This window comes from Amblyomma americanum, chromosome 1, assembly GCF_052857255.1.
Source record: "Amblyomma americanum isolate KBUSLIRL-KWMA chromosome 1, ASM5285725v1, whole genome shotgun sequence".
Classification (NCBI taxonomy): domain Eukaryota; kingdom Metazoa; phylum Arthropoda; class Arachnida; order Ixodida; family Ixodidae; genus Amblyomma; species Amblyomma americanum.
In genome coordinates this window covers 1,887,659-1,911,165 of record NC_135497.1, presented here as the reverse complement: position 1 = coordinate 1,911,165, position 23,507 = coordinate 1,887,659, and the positions used below count along the sequence as shown (strand labels likewise).

The window sequence follows — 23,507 nt, the reverse complement described above, 5'->3', positions numbered from 1 at the left end:
AGTTACTATTTCTAAGAGGCAGTAATAAGCAATTCTAGATAACAAAAACATGAACTCAGTTTTGTATTTATTTTCATACTTTAAAACAATATAATGCAACACTTTTTTGGTGCCTTCAAATTATCAAATATTGAGGATTATTCAGGCAAATTTTAATGAAATCCGATGATGTTTTTTTTAAATCCAAGTCAAATTTGTCACCTTTATGATGTTTTTGAACTTCTACCAATTTTGAGGCCATATTGAAAAATATCTGTCAATTGCAGAGCTACAAAACTTGCCTGAAGTGAGCAAAAGTAGCTGAAAAACACTGAGAAAAAGATTTAGTGGGGAGATCTTAACGCATCTTGCCGTAAGGCTGCCCTGAAAAGTGCCTTTTTTGCACTGCATAGCTCCGGAAGCGAAGTTTGTGATTTTTTACTCAGAATATTAACACAGCAAGAAAACGTTTTTTTATTCTTTCGCATAAAGCAAGTTGCAAAGAGGTACTGAAAAAATACTGATGTACGGAAAAAATTTATTGTGCATGCAGTGATGCTCCAAACTTGCAACTTTGCGAAGTGGCAAAAACGACATTCTCCACCTCTTGTGACATACGATTTTTTTTTAGAGAAAACTGCAAAGTTTCTTGCAAAACTAAGGTTCATTCCTTTGTGTGGACACATTTACCCATCTCATATAAAAATTTCATTGAAAACAAAAAATGGTCATGGGACCTCGATTACCGTTCTTATCTGAACATGCCCATATATACCTCCTCTCCCTCTAGCCCAGCGAAGCACATTTGGTGGAGCGAGCGGCGACGGCATCGCCATCTGTTGGAGCGCGGCTGCGGCGTTGCTAGGCAACAGCGGCTCAAGGTCGGTCGTCGGCCACGGCCTACGGCTCAAGTGCGACGAGCCGAGCTGGCTGCCTGGCTGGCGTAGTGTTCCTTTTGCAACATAAAATACTGACACCAGAGCGCTGTGGTCACAAGACGAGCGAGCTGGAGAGAAGGTCTCTCCTTTCTAAGAGGGTGAAAGAGGGAAAGTCGCTGCGGAGCGAAGCGGGGGCGGTGCGGGTGCCCTCCCACTACCCCACAGCCGTTAGTATAGGGATTCATGTGTATTTCCACATGGTTAATCTCCGTTTCCCGACAAGGAAGAGGCGTAACGTATGTGCGTTGTAAAGGCTTGTTTATTCACTAGAAAATGAGTCACCAGACCAGCCAGGGGGGCTGGCGCAGCCGGTGGGCGGGCACTCCGCTCACGTTGACGGGGATGTTGATGAGGGCGCGTCGCAGGCCGTGGGCCTCAAGTCCGCGTCGGATCATGTAGCCATCCTTGCCCAACAGGAAGGCGGCCGGGATGCTGCAGTTGCGCCGCGTGCTGTCGTCCATCATGTCCACGTACTGGTCGTCGTTGCCCGGGTCGCTGTCGGCCACGATGACGGCCAGCGCGCCCTGGCGCCGAACCTCGACGCACTTGGTGAGGAAGGAGCAGCCGCCGCGCTCAACGAGTACCACGTTATGGCGCAGCTCGAGCCGGTTCACGAGGCTAGCGCAGCCCTGCAGGGGCTCAGACAGCACCAGGCCCACGTTGGAGAGCTGAGAGACCTGCAGGGGACACTCAGTATTATGGATTGCGCCCAATAAGCATTTGGGAAACAACCGCAAGGGCTAATTGATCAACGGAGCAGCTGTACAGAAAATGGAAAAGTGAAATCGGGACAGAGCAGCGACCTACCTCTGCTGCTTCGATATCTTGGAGCGCACTAGAATGAGCTCAACATATTAGAATGTGGCAGTATCCATCCAGATGTCAATACACACTCTCCCCGAGGCTCTAGGGTTTAAAGCTAACAAAGGTCATGCAAATGAATCTGCAGTAAGCATTAGTAAAAAACGAAAGACTTGTGGCTTAAAAACAGGGCAGTGACAAGATAAGAATGGGGCCGAGTAAAAGTAAACAATTTGATTTCCTTTTACAAGGACAAACTTCTAGACAGTGCCTGCACATTGGACAGATGAATATAAAGGATGCCTGATATAACAGGGTACGCGTTAGCATTAGCTTCCCCAAGCTGCTGCAGAGCAGGTGGCAGAGACAATCAATCCCCGTGTGACTACTCCATTTCAGGCTATGTTTTAGTTCAAGCAGTGCAATCATTCGAAAATTTAATGCACAAATTGTCAGCCAATGCATACAACAGTAGAGTAGCTGCATAAGCAACTGCATAGAGGCGATACTGCAGATGACGAAATCAGTAGTTCCGTTGACATAACCTGTTTTAGAGACGCAACGTTCAGAAACTACTTCACTAAGGAGAGTTTCATTTGGTGTACATATAGACGCTTATCCAGGCTACAATGGATGCAGAATTAGCATTGGTTGAATTGTATTTGATCGGTGGCCTCTGAAATATGGAAAACATCGCTATTTCAGACATGAATATTAGCTGCGCTGGACCAATCACAACTGAGTCTTGCCAGGCCACAGTGGCGCATTTTGACGGCATCGTCCCTCCGTAGATAGGGCAGGGGTGACCAGTACCCTGTCACACTGGAAGAATTAATGTCATTCGGTCATTTTCCATGCCAAACAATAAAAAAATAATGTTAAAGTTATTCGCAAATGATAGCAATTACGATCAGTAAAAAAAATTAGTACTACTGAAGGACATCAGTGTGCATAAAAGATGTTTGCAACTGTTGCGAATTATTTTTAAAACGGGCAAAAACAGTTCTATTGAAGGCATCAAATATTGCTGCAAAGTTTTCTACTTAAATACACAGCTGAACCATTTTGCGACGCGATCGCAGCTGCACGAAACCTCTAACTGCTTCTCTTGAAGAAGCCAGCTTTAAAATGAGCGCGGCAGAGAGCAGCGGAGATTGCTACTGCGGCCAGCGAGTCAGCCCAATAAAGAGGTTTTTTTTTTTTTGAAGCGATAGCGTTCAGAAGCCCGTGTCATAGAAAAGCCCACATCGCCGGCACCGACTGTGAGCGAGAAGCTGTGCTGTGTTGTGTTTCGTGACGCAAAAGCATGCGCCAAACATAGAAAATGGTTTTGTGCAGGATTTTATGAAAAAGTGTCGAACAACGGTGGTGTACAGGGCCTAAAAAGTTAGTTCGTACTACCTAGTGAAGATAAAGGACAAAAATTTAGAAATGGCCAATGGTAAAAGCTTTTAAGAAGGTCAGGTAACCACATTGGCCATCCTTGGGTAGGCAAGAATCTCGAGGCTCCCAACCAATGAAATAAACACCTCAGCCTTGTTCTCAGGAATGAGAAAGAGGCTGACGTGTATAAAAAACAAGTGAGGCACTGGGTTAGAATTTACATTCTATCAAGAAATCCAGCTTCTCTTAAAAAGCTAAAAACATAAGGTATGTCAACAACTGCATTATCACCCAAGAGCAGCAGTGGATGAAAAGGGATGTGTTCATTATAAAATTCAGTAAAGTAATTTTTTCTCAGTTTTTCGAGTTTTGAGCATGACAGTAAAATATGGTTTAGTGTGAGCTCGTGAAGCTTTTCGTGAAGGTAAAGCTTTTGATACCTTTAGTTTGTTTAAAATGCTGGCTTCTTTGAGAAACTTAAAAATACATTAAAAATCAAGAAGTGCTTGCTCACCTAGAAAGAACATGAGGTTTAATCACACGCATCCATTGTAGAATGTTGTAAAACTTTTTTTCTCAGTTGTTCAAGTTTTATACATGAAATTAAAACGTGGTTTACTGAGAGTTCACCCGCACACATTTCGCACAAAGGCTTGTTTTGTTTTGTCAGTATGAAGTTGTGCAAGGTGTGTGCGACCAATCCGTAGCCGACATAAAATAACTTGTGTAAAACGTTCGTGATGTCTACATGATTTCCACTTTCCTGAAATGGGCGTTACAGAATGCAGTTTGTTGTTTACCTGCTCTTCCCATGCAGCCCACCACTTATTTCCAAGTTTTGCTGTCCATTGTACTGAGGGAAGCAGCAGTCGCAGACAAAGGAACAACGTCCTGTTGTGCTTGCAGGTTGGTGCTACCACGAAGTGCAGTAACTGGTCGTCGTGTCAAACTACCTACAAATGCTGGGCTAGCTAAACGATGAGAGGAGCTTGAGGCCGCTTCTTAGGGCAAAGTGTGCATGTTGGCGGAGCAGCTTGCAGCGAAATTCCAGGCGAAGAGAACACTGACTGAGGCACTGGGAGCGGAAAGAGTGTTGTGTGTGCTGAAAACACTTCCGACCTGGTTAAGGAAAGTGGCCGAGCTCAAGCAGCCAAAAAAACGTCGAGGTGTTCCCTGCATTCGGGGAGACGACCGCCGCCATAAAGGCAATTGGGGCAAACATTGCGGGTCCCATCACTGACACACTAACGTCACACACTGAGTGCCGACAAACACATAACAGCCTGCTCCGGCACCAACAACAAAAAAGCAAGGCACGACTGAACATAACTGATCTTGGCTATCCCGGTGAAAGCCCTAATTCAGTGTTGGTCAATTCTTGTGAGTCGACAACCGAAAAATTAAAAGCTAGAAAAACACCCGAAGGAACTACTTACTGCGTCTGCTCCGAGGTTGATATGGCTGTTTTCTGCTAGACCACCGATGCAGCCAGCCTGTTTTCATTTCACATGTTACCTTACTTCTCGCTTGATCAGCTTACCCCTTTCTTTGTGGTTTTCTTATCCAGTATACATACATTTAAATTCCAGAAGCCTAAAAAAGCACTGCCATGATATCTATGCACCACTAGCTTCTACTGCACATCATTTTTCGTTCATCTGCATGACGGAAACATGGTTATCACCACACGGCAATAACTTATTTAGCCCCCACAGTTACTCTTCCGAATACTGTTATCACTAATCGAATCCACACTATTTTTATCTCACCAAATATAAACCTCATCTTAATCTGTCGGGACAGAGGTCCTTCCCTGCCCACTAGGTCACAATAGGTTTTGCACTTGGATGCATCTACCAACCTCCACCGACATCAGTCAGCGACCTTTGCTTATCACCAGAGAGGTAAAATGTGGCCACAATATTCATCTTTCAGACGAAAATAAACCTTCCCCACTGTCAACTATACTAGAACTGTTTCCTCGGTTTCAGATATGAACCTGTAATTACACTCCGAACTAGATGTGTTCCTGGAGAGCCGAGTACACTCTCTGATCACTTTTTTCTAACTTCATTAAACACTGTGGGGTTCTTGAGGTTGACATAACGGACCACTACCCCGTTTTCTTGCACTTTCACTCCAGCTTACCCAACTGCAAAAAAAAAGTATTTTATAGGACTGTGGTTAATAAAGATCAATTTATTTCTAATGTTGCTAGCCTTGACTGGTCAAATTTAAAGTCAGTAACAAATGCAGAATTGGTGCTCGAAATATTTTCATCTGGCTTACATCAGTGCCTAAACACTTCTTCTAAAATCATTAAGTGTGGTAGAAAAAATACCACTCAATATAACCCTTGGCTCACAACCAGCCTGCTAAGCTATGTGTCAGGAAGATACAAGTCAAACAAAGACCTTTCAACCCGCAGACTTAAGTCTCGCTACATCATTTACAGTAACATACTCGGCAGGTTACTCAAAGAAGCTAAAAGAAAATATTATGAATCGAAAATTAACCAGCTTGGAAATAACACCACAAGGAAAAATGGAAAGTATTCAATACTTTTTTCAACAGACAAACACATAATTTGCCCAGGAAGAAATAATCATGTCCTCAGGAATTACTCACAACCATCATTTTGACATTGCAAACTTATTCAACGATATCTTCTGCAATCATATCTTGCTGCCAGTCCCAGCAGTCCCAGAATCATTTTTCCTATCTTGGAACTGAAAACAAGTGCAGGGCTCGACTGCCTTCACCCTGCCAACATTAAATGGACCCCCCCCCCCCCTGCCCATCTTATTGCTTTCATATTATTAACCGAAACAGGATTATTTCCTTCCCAGCTCAAGAAAGCCAAGATTATTGCCGTTTTCAAGGGTGACCGACGCTTTCTCTCAAATTACCGCCCCATTGCCATTTTTTAGAAAAGTAATAGAAAAATGCATTGAGCAGCGCCTGACTTTACTTTTCAAGTTTAAATATACCATCGCTCATCAATTTGGGTTCCGCTCGAGATGGTCGTGGGAAGCACATTTGGCGCAGGTCTGTTTGCCCTGGCAGCTCTGCGAGCTGTGGCCGTACCTCTGGCATTTGTAGCATCGGCGTGGATTGGGTATGTATGGTCTGAGCTTTAGCTTTGTATAACCTACTTCCACTGAATCGGGAAGTATACTAGATGCAAAGGTGAGGACAATGTGTCTCGTTGGTGTTTCCGTGTTGTCGCGTGTTATTTTTATCCTCTAGACATTGGTAAGATTCTGGTCTTTCAATCCTTCCAGTAGTTCAGTCTCGGTTAGGTATTTCAGGTCATCATCGGAAATTACTTCACGAACAGTGTTGAGTGATCTGTGTGGGCTGATTGTTAGAGGAAGCTCTCCGAATGATGTAACATCTGAGAGTTTCTCGTATTGATGCTTGTACAGAATTTCCAGAAGCAGGTCTCCACTTGCTAACTTTTTGATTTTGTAACCTTGCCCTATGGCGTCAGTTAGGGTTCTTGAAACAAGGAAGGGTGACAGAAGTCGAGCAGGTTTTTCAGGGTCTTGGCTATGTACTACATGGTAACACGGGAAATTCGTCTTACTGCCAAAGAATTGCGCAGTCACTTCAGTGCGCCCTCTTTTTGGAGGACGATCAGCGGAAAGTAAGAAATGAGCCATCAAATATATTTGTAGTTCGATCGCAGTGCTAGCCACCCACCATTGAGCCCAACTAGCGGGCAGGACAGGAGCTTGCAAGCAAGTCCTGCCCACGCCAGCTATACACCTCAACTATAACCAGATCTGACGAAACCCAGGGTAGTTCGCTACGCAAGGTTAACCCTAGCCACCTATGAAATATGTAAGAAAAAACGAAAAGAGAGGAGGAGACAGGAAAGTTGTAAGATAGATGACAGGAAAGTGAAAGACGGAGGGGAGGACAGGAAAAGGCGACTGCCGATTTCCCCCAGTCGGGTCAGGCCGGGGGTGCCGTCTACAGGAAGCTGGGGCCAAAGTGGTGTGTTGCCTCCGCCGAGGGGCCTTAAAGGTCCAAACGCTCGGCATCGGCTCAACCACCAGGATCCCCTTTTCCCCGGACACGGCGATGCCACGCATGGCTAGGCGCGGGTGCTCGGGTCCGTGGCGATGCACTGTTCACCATCATCCCCCTGGGGGGGGGGGGATGTCCCTGCGGATGCTCGGGAACCCGTGGTGTCGCCACTCACCAACGCCTGCAAGCTGCAGGCGCCCCCCTGCGGGGCTTTCTAATCCCGGTTTGGTATGTTCGCATGTCTCTGACCAAATCGTGCTTGTGCAGCGCAGGCATCTCCTTTTTCATTACCCACAATTCCGACAAGCTAGGGATCCAGCAGAATTTAATACTGTTTTTGTGCTGTGACTATATTGTTCATGAAGCTTCCTACTAAGAGTTCAGCAGCATTCTCTAGTGTGCAGTGCTGTGAGCATACTCAGGGAACCAGTGTAAATTATGCTGTTTCTGATATTCTCTTTTACTATTTGCTCTGCAGCCACAGAGGTGGCATAACACTTGACAGTAGAAACCAATGCACACTGCGGCAGTTGTATCATTTTCTCACTTTCGCCTTGAACTGCTGCACTTCCAACATGCGTTAATGTTCTGGAGCCATCAGTGTAAAATTCTATTTAGCTGACACATTTTTCTTGCAGTGTGAAAAATTCTTGTATGTGTTCCTGCAGAGTTTGTTTTGTGTGTAAATGTGTCAGTGTGAAGCCGCACAATGTGGGAAAATGGTTTTGTCCCTATGCAATGTAAGGTAGAGCATCTAGTACAGCTAACTGTGCATTTATATTCAAAACAAAGTACCAATGACCTTATAAAATGTGGTTTGTTGTTGAATAACCTTTAGGATGGGCACTTGGTAACAATGGGATGGCAGAGATGTTCTGGGAGAGAAAGGACATTTAGGATGTTTGTGCACATCAGTGCGATTCTTCGATTCTCTACACCAGGCTCATTAGTTTCAACATAAAGGCTGGTTACCAGGGATGTTCTGTATGCTCCTGATGATAGGCGCAGACCAAGATAATGAACAGGGTCTAATCGTTTCAAGTATGATGATCTTGCTGAACCATACACTACGCACCCGTAGTCCAGCTTACAGCGCACCAGAGAGCGACAGATTCGTAAAAGGCAAGCTCAGAGCCCCACCACTTTCGTGAAAGCACTTTCAGGACATTAAGGGTTCAAGAAGCTTTCTTTTTAAGGTTGTTTATACGTGGCACAAATGCGAGTTTCTTGTAAAAAGTGATGCCTAAAAACTTATGTTCTTGCTCAATTGGTAGTGCACTTTGGTGCAGGTATAGATTAGGATCGACCTGTACGCCTAGTCTCAATGAGAACCGGACAGCTACAGTTTTTTTAGGGGAGAACTTAAATCAATTTCTGTCGGCCCAAGTAGCAATTATTATTCAGTGTCATTTGTATCCGTCTCTCGCAGGTGAATACGTGCATGATATTTGCAGGTCATCTACCCAAACCGAATACATTATGGACTTGGGGATTATTTTAGCTAAGGAATTCATTTTTACAATGAAGAGTGTCGTGCTTAGAATACACCCTTGTCGTACGACGTTCTCTTGGATGAAATTCATGGAGAGAGTTGCTCCTAGGTGGACTTGGAATGTGCGGTTAGCCAAGAAGTCGTTCAAGCAGTTCAGCATCCTGCCTCGGATACCTACGTCTGCTAGGTCACAGGGGATACTGAACCTGCATGCGGTATCATAGGCCTTCTCCGAGACGAAGACACCGATACATGCTGCTTGTGGATGAATGCCTCCCGGATGGTGTTTTCTAGGTGGACAAGGTAATCATTAGTTGAGTATGCTTTTCTAAATACACACTGACGCATGTCTAAGACTCGCCGTGATTAAAATATGAAGGTCAGTCTAATGTTTACTACACTTTCATTTATTTATTCATTTCGAAGATACTGCCAGCCTTCATTTCAGGCCTCAGGCAGGAGTGGGAAATACAGATATAATCAAACAGAACACAGAATAAAAGCATTGCAAGACATTTTTCAGCATAGTTTGAGCATGCAAAAATGAAAAAAAATGGAGGCACGAGTGTTGCTTGTATACCATTGCTGTGACAGGGAAAATGACAACAAATAAATAAACAAAACAGGTTACACTTTATCTGTTTCCAATAAAAGATTTACATATCTATGTTTTCCTTTAGCACGCCGCTTTCGAAAGATTTAGCAATGCAACTGGTGAGGGCTATCGGTCTATAACTGCTAGGACTTGTTGGTGCTTTTCCGGGCTTCAGAAAAGGTACTGTAACTGCTTATTTCCAGTCCACAGGAATTTTCCCAGTCACCCACATTTTAGTAAAGAATTTCAACAGTGCCTCTACGGCAGCTTCAGGGAGATGGGCAAGCATAGTGTAATGCACGCTGTCTGGGCCTGGTGCGGTCTTTTTACCAGAGGTTAATACTCTAATTCCTTCAGTGTGATAAGCTGGTTGTATTACTCATGCATACCTGCTCTGGAGGAAAGTTACTGTTTTTCTGGAATGTGTTTGTGTAGTTGGACGAACTTGAGATTTCAGCAGAATGCTGGCCCAATATATTGGCCTGTTCTTCTAATGATGTTTGTGTACTGGGTGTTGTCAACAATGGAAATATGAAAGGAGTATGGTCACGATTCGAAAAGACCAGCGCGGAAACAGACAGGGACACGAGAAGAAAAAACACTTACGACAGGACGAGCACTCGTCCTGTCGTCGGTGTTTTTTCTTCTCGTGTCCCTGTCTGTTTCCGCACTGGTCTTTTTGAATCATGTCACACCAACTCGCCCAAAAGAAAATTTTGATTGAGAGTATGGTCACCAGTGAACTTCCGAACTTTTTTCCACATTTTCTTTGAGGGTATTGAACTGTTTATACAAGATACATATTTCAGCCAGGAGGTTTTCTCTACATTTCTTCGGATGTACCGCACTCTGGCCCTGGCCCTCTTAAAGGTGAGCAAGTTCTCTGCAGTGGGATACTGATGGAGAGTGGCCAACATACATTCTTGTGTGCACCAAACTTTGAGTTTCTTTTGTGCAAGTCCCGTTGTTTGTTGAATAGCTAGTGTTGCGGCCGATGTTATACATGTAGTAAACCTTCTGTAAATTTTGCCTATGCTAAGCTTTTCACGAAATTCTCTTTTCAGAGTGGCATTTGTTCTATAAAGTGACCAGTCAGTGAGATGAATTTTCCAGTACCGTGGTCTCGTGGGGATGATAAGAGTCGACGATGAAAGCAGGTAGGTGATCACTTCCCAGAGGGTCTTTTAAAATATCCCATTTAGGATCTTAACGGACGGTGATGCAAAAGCTAGATTGAGGAAGCTCATTTTTCCGGAGCTTGAGCAACAATATGTGGTTTTTGCCATATTTAAAAGACATGCATTATTTGCAAGGATAAAATCTTTGATCATTGGGCCCCTAGTGTTGCAGCGTTCGCTTCCCCAAGATGCGGAGTCAACATTGAAATCTCCAACTATCAGACTCCAGCAGTTCATCGATCAGGCCTCCTAAATCTTGGACTGTTAATGCGAGATGTAGGGGAAGATATACAGAACATACTGTCATTGTTTTGTAGGTGATGATGCTGACCGCAACCACCGCAAGTTTTGTTTTTGTTTTAAGTTTAATTTCTTGAGCAGGGACATCACATTGAGTGACAACTGCGATGCCTTCTGAGAGTCTACTTGCCTGCTCGCAATCGCGTCGAAAGGTTTCGTATTGTCTCAGGATATTTACATGTTCTGTACCAAGATTGGTTTCCTGAAGACGTAAAGCTACAGGTAATATTGACCCTATAATATGTGTTATGACACTGTAGCTCTTCAGTAGTCCTCTACAGTTCCACTGTACTAAAAAAGTCATGTTGGTATGTTTGGGGTGGAAATGGAAGAGATTTACTTTGTTTTTGGGTCTGTAATCATGGGTCTGTCTTTTTTTTCGAACAAGCAGGCGGACTAGTAGTTACATCCATCGCCTCACTGGAGGCAGAGGGTTGGGCTTTTCCCGCAGGAGGGAAGCCGAACGATGGTGGTGAACAGGTTCAAAACGTTATTTTGCACTACATGAAAGAGGAAAGAAAGTTTTATAAACGGGTAATAGTACAAGACTAAAAGAAGGTCGGCTAGCCTCAGCAGTCATCCTTGGCTAGGCAAGGATCTCGCCACTCCCATCCAATCAAACAAAAACCTCAGCCTTCTCAGGAATGAGAAGGCAGCTGAGATGTATCAAAGTGAGGCAGTGGGTTAGAATTTATAGAGTTTGTCAAGAAAATTTGCTTCTCTTAAAAAGCTAAAAACACAAGGCACGTTAATGGCATTATCACCTAATAACAGCACAGGATAAAAAGGAATGCATTCTATTAAAAACTGAGTAAAATACTTTTTAGTTTTTAGTTTTGAGCATGTGAATAAAACATGGTTTACTGTGAGTTCGTCTCCACATCTTTCAAAAGTAGGTTTGCCTTGTTTTGTAAGTAGTGATGTACGTGTCCTATGCAAAGGCGACACAAGATTATGTCAATGAAACATTCCTGATATCTGCATGACATCCATTCTCCCAAGGTGGACTTTATGAAGTGTAGTTAATTGTTCAGTTCATTGTCCCAGTTTTTTTACCATTTGTTCTTCAATTTATTATGTACCACCCTGAGCTTTTGCAGCACCTGAGTTGGTTCTCTCGTTACCCTCTACACAGACGTGGCTCGAGACCCAGCAGAACCTTAAAATATGTCCTTGTGTTGTGACTTTTTCTATGTTGTGTACGACATTGCCTACTAAGGGTTCAACTGAATTTCTTGACTGTAGCACTGTGAGTAGGCCCAGGGCATCGGAGTAGATTATATTATTTTTGATGTTCTCATGTACTATTTTGCTCAGAGCCATACACACTGCATAACCTTTCACAGTAAGGATTGACACATAACTTGGCAATCTTACTATTTTTTCCCATTTCCCCTGTACTACTGCACTTCCATCGTACACTGTTTTCGAGCCGTATGTTCAAAATTCCATGTAGCTTGCATATTTCTCTTTCAAAGCCAGGTATTCTTGTATATGTTCACGTGGTGTTTGTTTTTTACGAAAATGTGTTAGTGAGTGGGCAACGGATCATGTCTTGGGGCAATTTCAGGTAGGGCATCCAGTATTCCCAGTTCATGACATATCTTCAAAGTGTAATAACAAAGGTCCGACTGATTGTGGCTTATTACTGAACAGTTCTGGATTTAACTATGGGGTAACAAAGGTGTTCTGGTAGGGATCTTATTTCCAGTAAGTATGCACAGGTAAGCATTGCTCTTCTGTTTCCAAGGGATGGTTCATTTGTTTCTACACACAGACTATTTATCGGGGATGTTCTGTATGCACCAGCTGATAGACACAGACCCAATTTTTGCACACGATCGTTTTTTAAACGTGCAACAACAAAGAGGAATCAGAAACTGTCTTTTTACCGCGGGAACTCGATCTACACGCTCCAAGCATTCTGAGAAACCTTGAATTATTGTCCTGTATGGCTGATTTCCCGATTAAATCGGATTAAATGTCCCGGCTCCTGCCTTTTTTTAAACTGACCTCCGAGAGTAGGACGAGTCAACCAATGCGTGGAGTTCCCTTCAGCCAGTCAGGTGGCAGCTTCGCTATCCCTTTTATTTTGTTTTTTTAGGTTTCTGTGAATAAACAGTTTCAGCCTCAGAGTACATAGCCGCAAATTAGGCCCACGAAAATAAAAATATGCGTGGACTCTTTGCTTTCGCTCATCACTCCGCCGATGGCAAAGCGGCAAGCTGCCATATGACTGGCTGAAAGTCATTCCACGGATTGGCAGGCTTCTACTTTCGAAGGTGGGTTTAAAGAAATAGGCGGAAGCCGGGACATTTAATTCGATTTAATAGAAAAATCGGCCACACATGATAATTCGGAATTTTTAAGAATGCTCGGAGCATGCAGATCGAGTTCTCACGATAAAAAGATGAGCTCAGAATCCTCTTTAGTGCACCTTTAAGGTATGATGGTCTCTCAGACCCATACACAATGCATCTATAGCCTAAAGTGGACCCCACTACGGAGCGGTAGATCTGTAAAAGGCACACCTAATTATTGGACCCCCAGTGTTCTCGTGAGAGTACTTTCAGTATATCCAGGGATTGCGAAGGTTTCTTGTTTAGAGTGTTTAGGTGTGGCAGGAATGTAAGTTTTTATCGAATGTTATGCCTAAAAATTTGTCCTTCTTTTATTGCTAACACGGCTTCATTAAAGTGTAGGGCGGGGTTGTTCTACAAGCCTCTTTTGAGTGAGAAGAGAACTGTTACTGTTTTTTGTGGGGAAAACCTAAATCCATTTCCGTCTGCCCAAACCGCAAGTTTGTTCATTGTGAGTAGTATCCGTCTCTTGCATGTAGATAAGCTGGCGGATGTGCATGGAATTTGAAGGTCATCAACATATACAGAACACAGGAAGGACTTTGGAAGTATTTTTGCTATCGAATTCATTTTTACAATGAAGAGAAAATGGGGTACTGCAGGGGTACCCCATTTTCCTGAATGAATTTTCTTGAAAAGGTGGAACTTAGATGAACATGAAATAAACAGTCAGAAAGACTTTCATACAGTTAAGCATCCCGCCATGGATACCTAGGACCGCTAGGGCCCGAAGAATCCCAAAGCTCCAGGTGGTATCGTGTCTTTTCCAAGTCAAAAAATGCTGCCAGACAGTGCTGTGTGTGTATGAATGCTTCATGGACTGTGTTTTCACGACGGATGAGGTGGTCATTTGTAGAACAAACTTTTTAAAATCCACATTGGTGGATGTCAAGAAGTTTGCGCAATTCAAGGATAAACATTAATCTTACATTCAGCACACTTTCAAATGATTAGGCAAGGCAGCTGGTAAGAGCTATTAGCCATTAACTACTAGGGAATGTTGGCTCCTTTCCAGGTTTCAGCAATGGCACAATAACTGCTTTTTTCCGGGCTTCCGGTAGTTTTCCGAGTACCCATATTTTGTAAGAATTTCAGGAGAGCTTCCATAGCAGCTTCACAGACGTGGGCAAGCATTTCATAATGTGTCTCGTCAGGGCCGGCCAACAGTACTCGGATTTCTTGCAGTGTAATTAAATTATAGTAATGGTCATTTGTACTGCCACTTGTTAGCAGTCGTTCTTTTTCAGTTGTGTTTTTGTATTTTAAAAAAGATTCTGTGCAGTGTGAAGAACTGGAAATACTTGAGAAATGTTCTCCTAAGATGTCTGCTTGTTGCCCTATATTTGTTTGTGTACCAGGTGCTGTAAGAAAAGGACTTGTGAAAGCGGAGAAGTTGCCATTTAGTCTACGAACTTGCTCCCACATTTTTCTGGATGCGATTGAACTATTTATGGACCATATGTAGTCATCCCAGGAAGCTCTCTCAGCACCACAACGGACACACCGTGGATTAGCTCTCGCCTTTTTGAAGTTTATAAGGTTCTCGTGCGTCGAATACCCCCGAAAAATTCCCCAGGCTTTATTGTTTCTTTTTTGCTTCTCTGCAATCTTGGTTATACCAAACCTTATGTATTTGTCGTACCGCTGCCGAAGACCGAGGAATGGCTGGGCACGCAGCAGTTATAAATCCAGATTGTGAACATCTCGTTCAGTTCATCGCCAGAAAAAAATCTCCTCCAGAGTGGTCTTTTCTGGAAAGAGTGCCCAGTCAGCTATGTGGAGCTTCCAACAATGCATGCGGTTTGTCTGGGATGACTGATGGTGACGATGACAAGCTGATTACTACAGGCAGGCGATCGCTTCCATAGGGTTGGCAAGGACATCCTATTTAACACACCTAAAAACAGACTGAACTGAAAGACTAACCTCGAACCTATACAGCTCATTTTTCCCAAGCTTGGAGAACAATATGTGTCTTTGCCTGTATTGAGGAGGCAGACATTATTTAGAATAAAACCTAAAATACAACCCCTAGTATAAGTTTGTACACTTCCCCCAAAACCGGAGTGAGCATTAAAATCCCCAACTACCAGATATGGCACTGGTAGCTGTAGTAAAAGTGTTAAAGTGTTTCTAAGTCATGAAGTGTAACTGTAAGGTGTGGCTCGAGATATAGAGAATATGTTTCAAAATGAAGGACAGTGACTGCAACAAACTCATATTTGTTTTTAAGAGTGATTTCACGGGTTGAAACACCATTCTATACAATAATAGTGGCACCTCTTGAGATCCTACTTGAGTACTCTCTGCCACAGCAGAAGACTTTATATTTATTTAAAATGTTCTTGTGTTTGGGGCCTAAGTTAGTTTCCTGTAGGCAAAAGGCCACAGGAGAAAGCATGTTTAAAGAACTGCTACATCACTGCAGTTATTTAATAGTCCACGGCAGTTCCAGTGTATAAGGAATACCATGTTGGACTATTTTAGGGAGTGCAGTTAAAAACCTAGGCTTCCGGTTTTGAGGTTCTGGTTAATGGGCTTTCTTTTTTTGCTCAAAAGAGTTGTGTTGCTGCTGCAGCATAGGCGACATTTGTGTTCTGTCCATTGCCTCACTCTCTGGAGGCCTGCGAAGAACCTGCGGGTGTAGGGTTTGCAGGCCTCTCCCGACTGAGAGGCCAGCGGGCTCTTTTTCAGAGGTGGCAGGGCAGTCTTCACTGCATCTGCAGGGGGGCAGCGGTGGCCCTGCCTAGGGATTCGAATGGGCACTGGCTGGAGCCCAGTGTGGTGCGCTGCCCCTACACACCACATTGGCGAAATTTGTTCCTGCAGTGAAAGACGTCATGATGTTGTGTGACAGTCAATTACATGCTTCTTTGAGTGAAGGGTTTTCTTTTGTTTTGAGAACGATTATTTCTTTTTCAGTCTTGCATCTCGGGCAGGACCTTTAGTATGCGGGATGATCACCTTGACAGTTAGCGCAGCACAGTGCTTCTGCTTCACAGTTATCAGAAACATGTTCATGTGAGGCGCATTTCATGCAGGTTTGCCGACCATGGCAACTCTGCGACCCGTGGCCGTATCGCTGGCAGCTGAAACATCTCCGGAGGTTTGGCACATAGTGCCAGACTTTGCTTTTCAAATAACCTACTTCAATGTATGCTGCGAGTGTGCTTGAGTTGAAGGGTTGTGTTGTGCTTAATGGTACATAGGCAGCTAAGCCCAACATGTGCCAAGCACAAGGTAGAGAAGTTTCTGCAGAATTTTATAAAAATGTGAAAAGTGGTCGGTGGTGTAGAGGGCCAAAAATGTTGGTTCTACTAACTGACAAAGGAAAGATTTTAAAAAATGGCCACTAGCAAAAGCTTTAAAGATGGTCGGGTATCGTCAGTGGCTGGCAAGGATCTCGAGGCTCCCAACAAACCAAATAAAGACCTCAGCATTCTCAGGAATGAGAAAGTGGCTGATGTGTGGCTAAAATGTGTTTGTGGTAATAAACTGACTACACGTTATGAAATCTACAGCTTACTTAAAACATCTGCTCTCTTTAAAAACTTAGGAACATGTGACAAGTTAACAAGTGCATCTTCACCTAAGAGCATTGTTTGATGGAATGCGTATGTGTTTGTTGTAAAAAACAGCAAAATGTTTTTCCCTTAGTGTTTCGAGTCTTTTGTATTAAAATAGAACCTTGTTAAAGGGGCCATGACAGCCTATTTTCACGCACACCCTGCTTGTTGCATTTAATTCTCAAAACGTTAAATTAAAATTCCCCCAAGTTTCAGTTGATTCTGTGCGGTAAATATTTTTAAAATGAGTTTTTTTCCATTTCTTCTGCGAACTGCTTGCTGGTCTGGCAACCTCTAATCGCTGACTTCACAACAGGGGCATACCTGCCCCGAGTCGTCTGCTGCGCGCTGTTGAGGTGCTTGCATGCACACCGTAGATGGCGGTTGCTTGAAAAATTTTCTTTTTTCAGCTTATCGAAATAAAATGCATTTTCCGTGTTTTCGTTTCGGAAGCCTTCAACTTGGTACGCAAGCTGCATGAGTGATCCTTGGGAAAGCGGACTTCCTCGTGGCGCCCGTTTTGCGATTGTTGAGGAAACAGAAATCGATGGACCCCTGCTTTATTATTTATGCTCAGAAACATGTTATTTTTATGTTATGAGTGTGGTCTCTTTTGAGCAGTCAAGTGCTCCCGTATGTGAAAAGCAACACGTGCCGTGCATGCCTACACCGATGTGCGCCGTGAAAGCCGCGGAGTTTTGTAGCTGGCTACCAATTTCTTGTCCGCTATTCATCGGCTCGATAACTAAACTCAAATTATCACAAGGTGGCACTAGAGTAACCTTGAAACACGAAAGGAGGAGGGAAAAGTGCCGAATGAGACGACTTCCCCGGTGCATGTGTGCATTTGTAAGTCCAACATACATTCCCTTTGGCTTGTAGAACCCTTTTGCAGGAGCCAAGCCACTTGCAAAACCCTACGCGACTCAAATGCTTTCAGTGCCCGCACCGATGAATAGTCGCTGCCGTCTAAATGAGTACTTGAAAATAATAGTACATCATTTAGCGTTTACTGTGTGTGCGCATTGTGGCCCAGGAATGCGATGATTACAACTGCAGCCCCGCGCTGGGGTTGTTTACATAGCTGTGCGCGAACAGTATTGCTCGTTTGCGTTGCATAAAACGCAAGGTGGGCTCTCCTTGTCCTAAATATTACATAGTATTGCTCACAAATTATAGTTTTACTCATTTACACACTATGATAACACTGCAATAATTAAGCACCGCTGATGCTATATCGCCTGCTTGTGAAACGCATCATGTAGGACCGGCGCTTCCCGCTTAATTATATTTGCTTCCTCTTATGTCAACAATATTTGATTTTAAATCGCTGTAGCAAAAAATACGTTCGCACCTTACTTGAATTAATGAAAACAACCAGATTTGTTGTCCACAGTCGACGCCGACGGCTGCTGCCGGCTGACTTCAGCACATGCTATGCAGATCGGGTCACATATATCGACACTTCCCCCTTATTGTACTTGCGCCCTGCGATGTAGGCAGTCGTCGCTTTAAGGGCACTGTAGACAAAACTATGCCCGACAGCTATTTTCAGGCACTAAAACTTGCGAATTTGCTCATTGCAATCGCCGAAATCGCACACACGAATCCTGCGTACTCGCTAGGCCTCGTCACGAAAGGGGCCGGCAGTCCATCGTCGACCGAAATTCAAGAATCTGGCAAGAGTTGCCCGCTGATTAGTAAGAAAGTGTGAAGATATGAAATGCAGCTGCTCGTTTTGCTTTTTTCAATATGGATAAGGTACACAAGCGCAGTTTTTCGGGCCGTCTATTCACCGGGCGTGAAGCTTTCACTCGGCCGCACAAGCCCAGGCGACGATGGCGAGCGGCACCGTTGCGCGGCGTTTTCTGTCCGTATCGCTTGTCTCGCAGATAGCTTCTATGCGCAGGCACTGAATGAAAGCACATCTTCGCGGGTGCACTAAGGTCCAATAAGTTTTAAAGTTCTTAAGTTTATACAATGTCATACCAACTAGTCCCCCACCACACTCGGCCAGTTCCCACTAAGTTCTTTACACTACTGCGATACGGGGTCGTTGATCGTGCTGGTGTCGTCGTCAGTCTACAGCGACAGACCGGTGCGTCAGCGACGGCATTTGCACACCGACCAGCCAACCGACTGCCGATCGCCGTTGCATCGGCCTAGCGTGACCGGGCCCTACCTACACCGAAGAATAACTGCGTTACTGTTATTAACGCTTTTACGGCACCAGTCACTCATATATGGGGGATGACTGCTACATCGATCGCCCGCGAAAGTACATGGGGGAATAGGACCTCGCTGAGCGCATTGCAGCAACAAGAGCAGACATTGCTCCATGTAGGCCGTGGTGACGTCACGACAGCATTCAATATGGCGGTCGCTGCCGGTGGCAGGAGTTCCTCGTTCTCAATTTTGATCGTATTTTTTGGAATATACAGCGCGTCCAGGGCATAAAAATTTCCAAAATAAAATCATAAGCTCTTGTATTAGTGACTGAAGCACAAAACTGCAAATGAAGAACGACCATGTCATGGCCCCTTTAACTGTTAACTCACCTCCGCATAATTTACATTGGGGTTTGTCTTGTTTTGTCAACATGTAGTTATGTGTAAGGAGTGTGTGTCCTATACGAAGACTGCAGATAAACACTTTCTTGAAACGTTCCTGGTGGGTGCAGGACTGCCATTTTTGCTTTACATTACAATGAACTAAATTCGCGCAATCTTTAAACGGCATATTTACTTTTTTTTATTTGCTTGCCATGAGCTTGAGCAGCACAGTCTACCCTCTTGTTGCCTTTAATTCTAACATGGCTCGGTACTCAGCACAGTTTTATGTTTTGCTCTTGAGCTGTGGCTATTTTTATATTGTGTGTGATGTCTCCAAGTAGCGGAGTGATTGAATTTCTGGAATGGAGAACTAAGGATTGAGGAATAGACAGTCATGCGGCACTGATTGTACAGCTTGTGAACATTTCATTCAGTTCGTCTATACCGCAATCATCTGAAAATATTTTCTCCAGTCGGCTAGATGCAACTTTCAACGGCGGTTTGGTCGGGATAATTTGTTTTGTTTGGTTTATGGCGGTTTAACGTCACAAAGCAACTCAGGCTATGAGGGACGGCGTAGTGAAGGGCTGCAGAAATTTTGACCACCTGGGATTCTTTAATGTGCACTGACATCGCACAGTACACAGGCCTCTAGAATTTCGCCTCCATCGAAATTCTACTGCCGCGGCTGGGATCGAACCTGCGTCTTTTGGGCCAGTAGCCAAGCACCATAACCTAAGCCATCGCGGCAGCTGGTCGGGGTAATTGATGGTGAAGATGATAGAGTGATATAACAGGAAAATGATCACTTCCATACGGGTTATCTAAAATATCCCAATTAAAATTGGTAAAAATAGATGGTGAACTAAAAGATAAATCCCAGCAGCTCATTTTTTCAGTGCTTGGAGAGCAGTACGCGTGCTTTCCCATATTCAGTAGGCATACGATATTGCACAGAATAAAACCTAAAATACGGCCTCTAGTGTCAGTTTGTTCACTACCCCAAAAAGAGCAGTGTGCATTAAAATCCCCCACTCAGGATATGGCTCTGGCAGCTGTTCAAAAAGTGGTTTTAAGTCATGTAGTGTCAAGGATAGATGCGGTTGAAAGTATACTGAGCACATTGTTATTATTGTAAAATGAAGGATGGTGACTGCTAAAGCTTCATATTTGGTGTTAAGATTTATTTCGTGGGTTGCAACACTGCCCTGGACAACAATAGCAGCCCCTCCAGACACCCTACATGCTTTCTCTCAGTCACACCAAAAGACTTTATACCTCTTTAAAATATTTTTTGTAGAGGTCCCAAGTGGGTCTCTTGTAGACAGAGGGTGACCGGAGAAAGCAAGTACAAAATATCTTTTACATCACTGTGGTTTTTTAAAAACCACGACAATTCCAGTGGATTAAAAAAAGTCATGTTAAATGAATTTTTGGGTCCGTTATTGGGGTTTTTTTTTTTTTGCTCAAGAGAGCTATGCATCCACTGAAGCAGGGGCGAACTTGGCGTGGTGTCCATCGCCTCCCTAGCGGAGCTGGAGGACCGCAGAGTACATGTGGGTGCACGAGTTGTAGGCCTCTCCCAATTGGGGGAAGCCTTGTAGGCTGCCGACCTAGAAGCCAGACAGCCCTTTGTCAGAGGTGGCAGGGCAGCCTTTGCTGCATCTGCTTGGGGCGCGGACGGCCGTGCCGCAGGCTCATTGTGTGTGGCCTGGACAGGTGCCGAAGCCTTAAGTCGTGCCCCGCCCCGTCGCACCATATCTGCAAAGTTCGTTTTGGCTGTAAACAAGAATGTTCCCTGTGTCCGTGTAAATTATTTTTGGGCTTCTTGAAATGCTACGTTTTCCTTAGTTTTAATAGTCACCATCTCTTTCTTCCAGGATGGGCATGGCAGTTTGCACACTTTAGCGCCGCATTGCAGACATCAGATTGGTTTTCAATGGATGTGCATTTGGCGCAAGTTTGACGGCCACAACAGCTCTGGGCGGCCATGGCTGAATCTTTGACACCTGAATCACCGTTGAGGGTTTGGGATGTATGGTCTTACAGTTATTTGAAAATTTCCTGCTTCTATGGATTCGAGGAGTTGGCTGGAGGCAAATGTCAGGGCTAAAGGTACGGACACACTGGCGGCCAAACTCGTGCGGCAAGTCGCTTGCCGTGAAACCTGCCGTGGCGGCGGGTTGATCTGCCGTGCAAAGGATGTGCTGAGGAACCATTTTCGGAGCCTTGACGCGTGCCGCAGAGCGGGGAGACCAACGATAGGCGCCCAAATTAGTCACGTGGGGAGCGTCAGTGCCGCCACCTCTTAGCTCCTAGGAAAGTTACCTTCCAGAGGCTGCAACGGAGCCGCGCGCGCTCCTCCACAAGCAGGGACCTCGACCGGTTTGGCATGAAAAGAGCTTTGCGCGGCGGCGCCTTCCCGCGCACTCCTCGCCGCTGGTGTGGCCGCCCCTTTCGAGCCGTGAATTGTGCCGCTAGCGGCTCGCCGTGCATTTTCCAGTCAGCGTGTTCGTACCTTAAATGTTTTGCTGGTATTTCCTTCTCTTTCTGAATTTTTATAAGATGAAAATTGGCGACGTTCTAATCTCCGAGACCTTCCAACATTTCAGGTTCAGTCAGGGTGGGGAAATCATGTTCAGAAATAACGCCTTTGAGAATATTGAGGAAAATTTATGGAAGCAGGTATGTCTCCAAAAGTTACTATATCTGAGAGCTTGGAATACTGCGGTTTGTCTCGGATCAGGAGCAGGTCGCCGTTGGCCAGCTTTGACACTCTGTAGCCAAGGCCCAACGCATCAGTCAGAGATTTGAAAACAATGAAAGAAGATGATCCTCGCTTGCTTGTCTGCTACTTCACTGCGTACCACGTGGTACCTTGGGATTTCTTCTTTTTTTTTGCAGGAATTCTGGTGCGACATCAGTCCGCACTCTTTTTGGAGCGCAATCATTCAGTGTGTGAAGAGGAGCCATAAAAAAATTGTATTCGGTTGTGGCGCCAGCCGCCCACCATGGGGACGGGACAGGAACTTGCAAGCAAGTCCTGCCCACGCCAGCTGTAGACCATGACTATAACCAAATATAGAGCAATTCAGGTTAGTCACTCCATACAAGGTTTACCCTAGCCGTTAGGGAAAAAATGAAAAACTAAGAAGTGAGGAGGAGACTGGAAAGTTAGAAAGAAAATGGGAAAGCAAAAGATGAAGGGGAGGACAGAAAAAAAATTGGAGGACGCTTAAAGGGACACTGAGGAGAAATTGAAGTTGGCTTGTATCGATAGAATAGCAGCTCCTGATCACAAAAACACCACTCTTACTGAAAACAAAGCTCTTGTAATGTAGAAAACAGCAAGAACCAAAATACAGGTGTTGCCGCCACAGGCCAATCTCGCAAGTACAAGCGTGATGACTTCCTAGGACAAGAGGCGTCACCTTGGAGGAATTTTCCTTACTTCATGGAAGCCACGAATCTCTGAGGCTGGCAAAGGAAGGTTGCGCACTGCACCGCTAGCCGTCAGAAATCACGGAGTCTGCATTTACGTCACGTATCACGTCACTCCGTTCTGAGACGTCACAAGAGTTGCCGTGGCGTCATAAGAGTTCCCTGAGTTTGAATCAGAGCGGCGGGAAAAACTTTTTCATCTTCGAATCCAAATTTCTTTGTAATAAATGCATCTTTCGCGCCCGGACAAGCGGCAACAAAGCCATGAAATGCCGAACTATCAGATTTTTCTCACAAAAAAAAATGATAGAGTTCTCCTCAGTGTCCCTTTAAGCTTTGCCTTTAAGAGTGGAACGCGACAGCGTGTTGCAGCACTACCAGGGAGTCCATGGAACACCATCGACAGTTCGACGCGATGCCTTGCCCGTTAGACAAATCGCTCTGCTACGTATGGTGAAATGGACGCGCGGAGCGGCAAACCACATAGAAGCGCTGCCAGGCGCCTTGCCGAAACGCACGTGACTCAAGTAGCAGTTGTAGTTCGTCGGCACATCATTCTCGACAAACCCGATGCCACGAACACCAGCATAGTTTCCGCGCCGAACGAACGGGCAGCAAGCCGCAAGCTTTGTGGTGGACGCGCTTTGGATGTGCGCTGCGTTGTTCGCCACTCACTGCGTGATTCCTGCGTGCCCGCACAGCCCCACTGCGCCCGAACCAGACGAGCGGGAGGCGCTGCCGTCACGCGCTATCTGTTGGGGCAGTGGCGTACATTGCGAGGAGGAAGGAGAGGAGGGATTTTTCGCTCGCAGCCAATGCCACCGACGCCGATGACAACAGCCTTTTTTGCGACACGGGGCCCTAACGCTGTCGCGTTAAAAGGCGAC

General features: G+C 44.8%; 1 protein-coding gene across 1 annotated transcript in view; it reads right to left on the bottom strand.

Moving 5' to 3' along the window:
• Positions 1-1,154: 1,154 nt before the first annotated feature.
• Positions 1,155-23,507, bottom strand: part of LOC144108612 (protease-associated domain-containing protein 1) — a 32,373-nt gene continuing 10,020 nt past the window's right edge. The window contains exon 3 of the mRNA XM_077641807.1: positions 1,155-1,594. Coding sequence (XP_077497933.1) covers positions 1,196-1,594 — 399 coding nt within the window. The 3' untranslated portion in view covers positions 1,155-1,195. The remainder of the gene's footprint in view (positions 1,595-23,507) is intronic.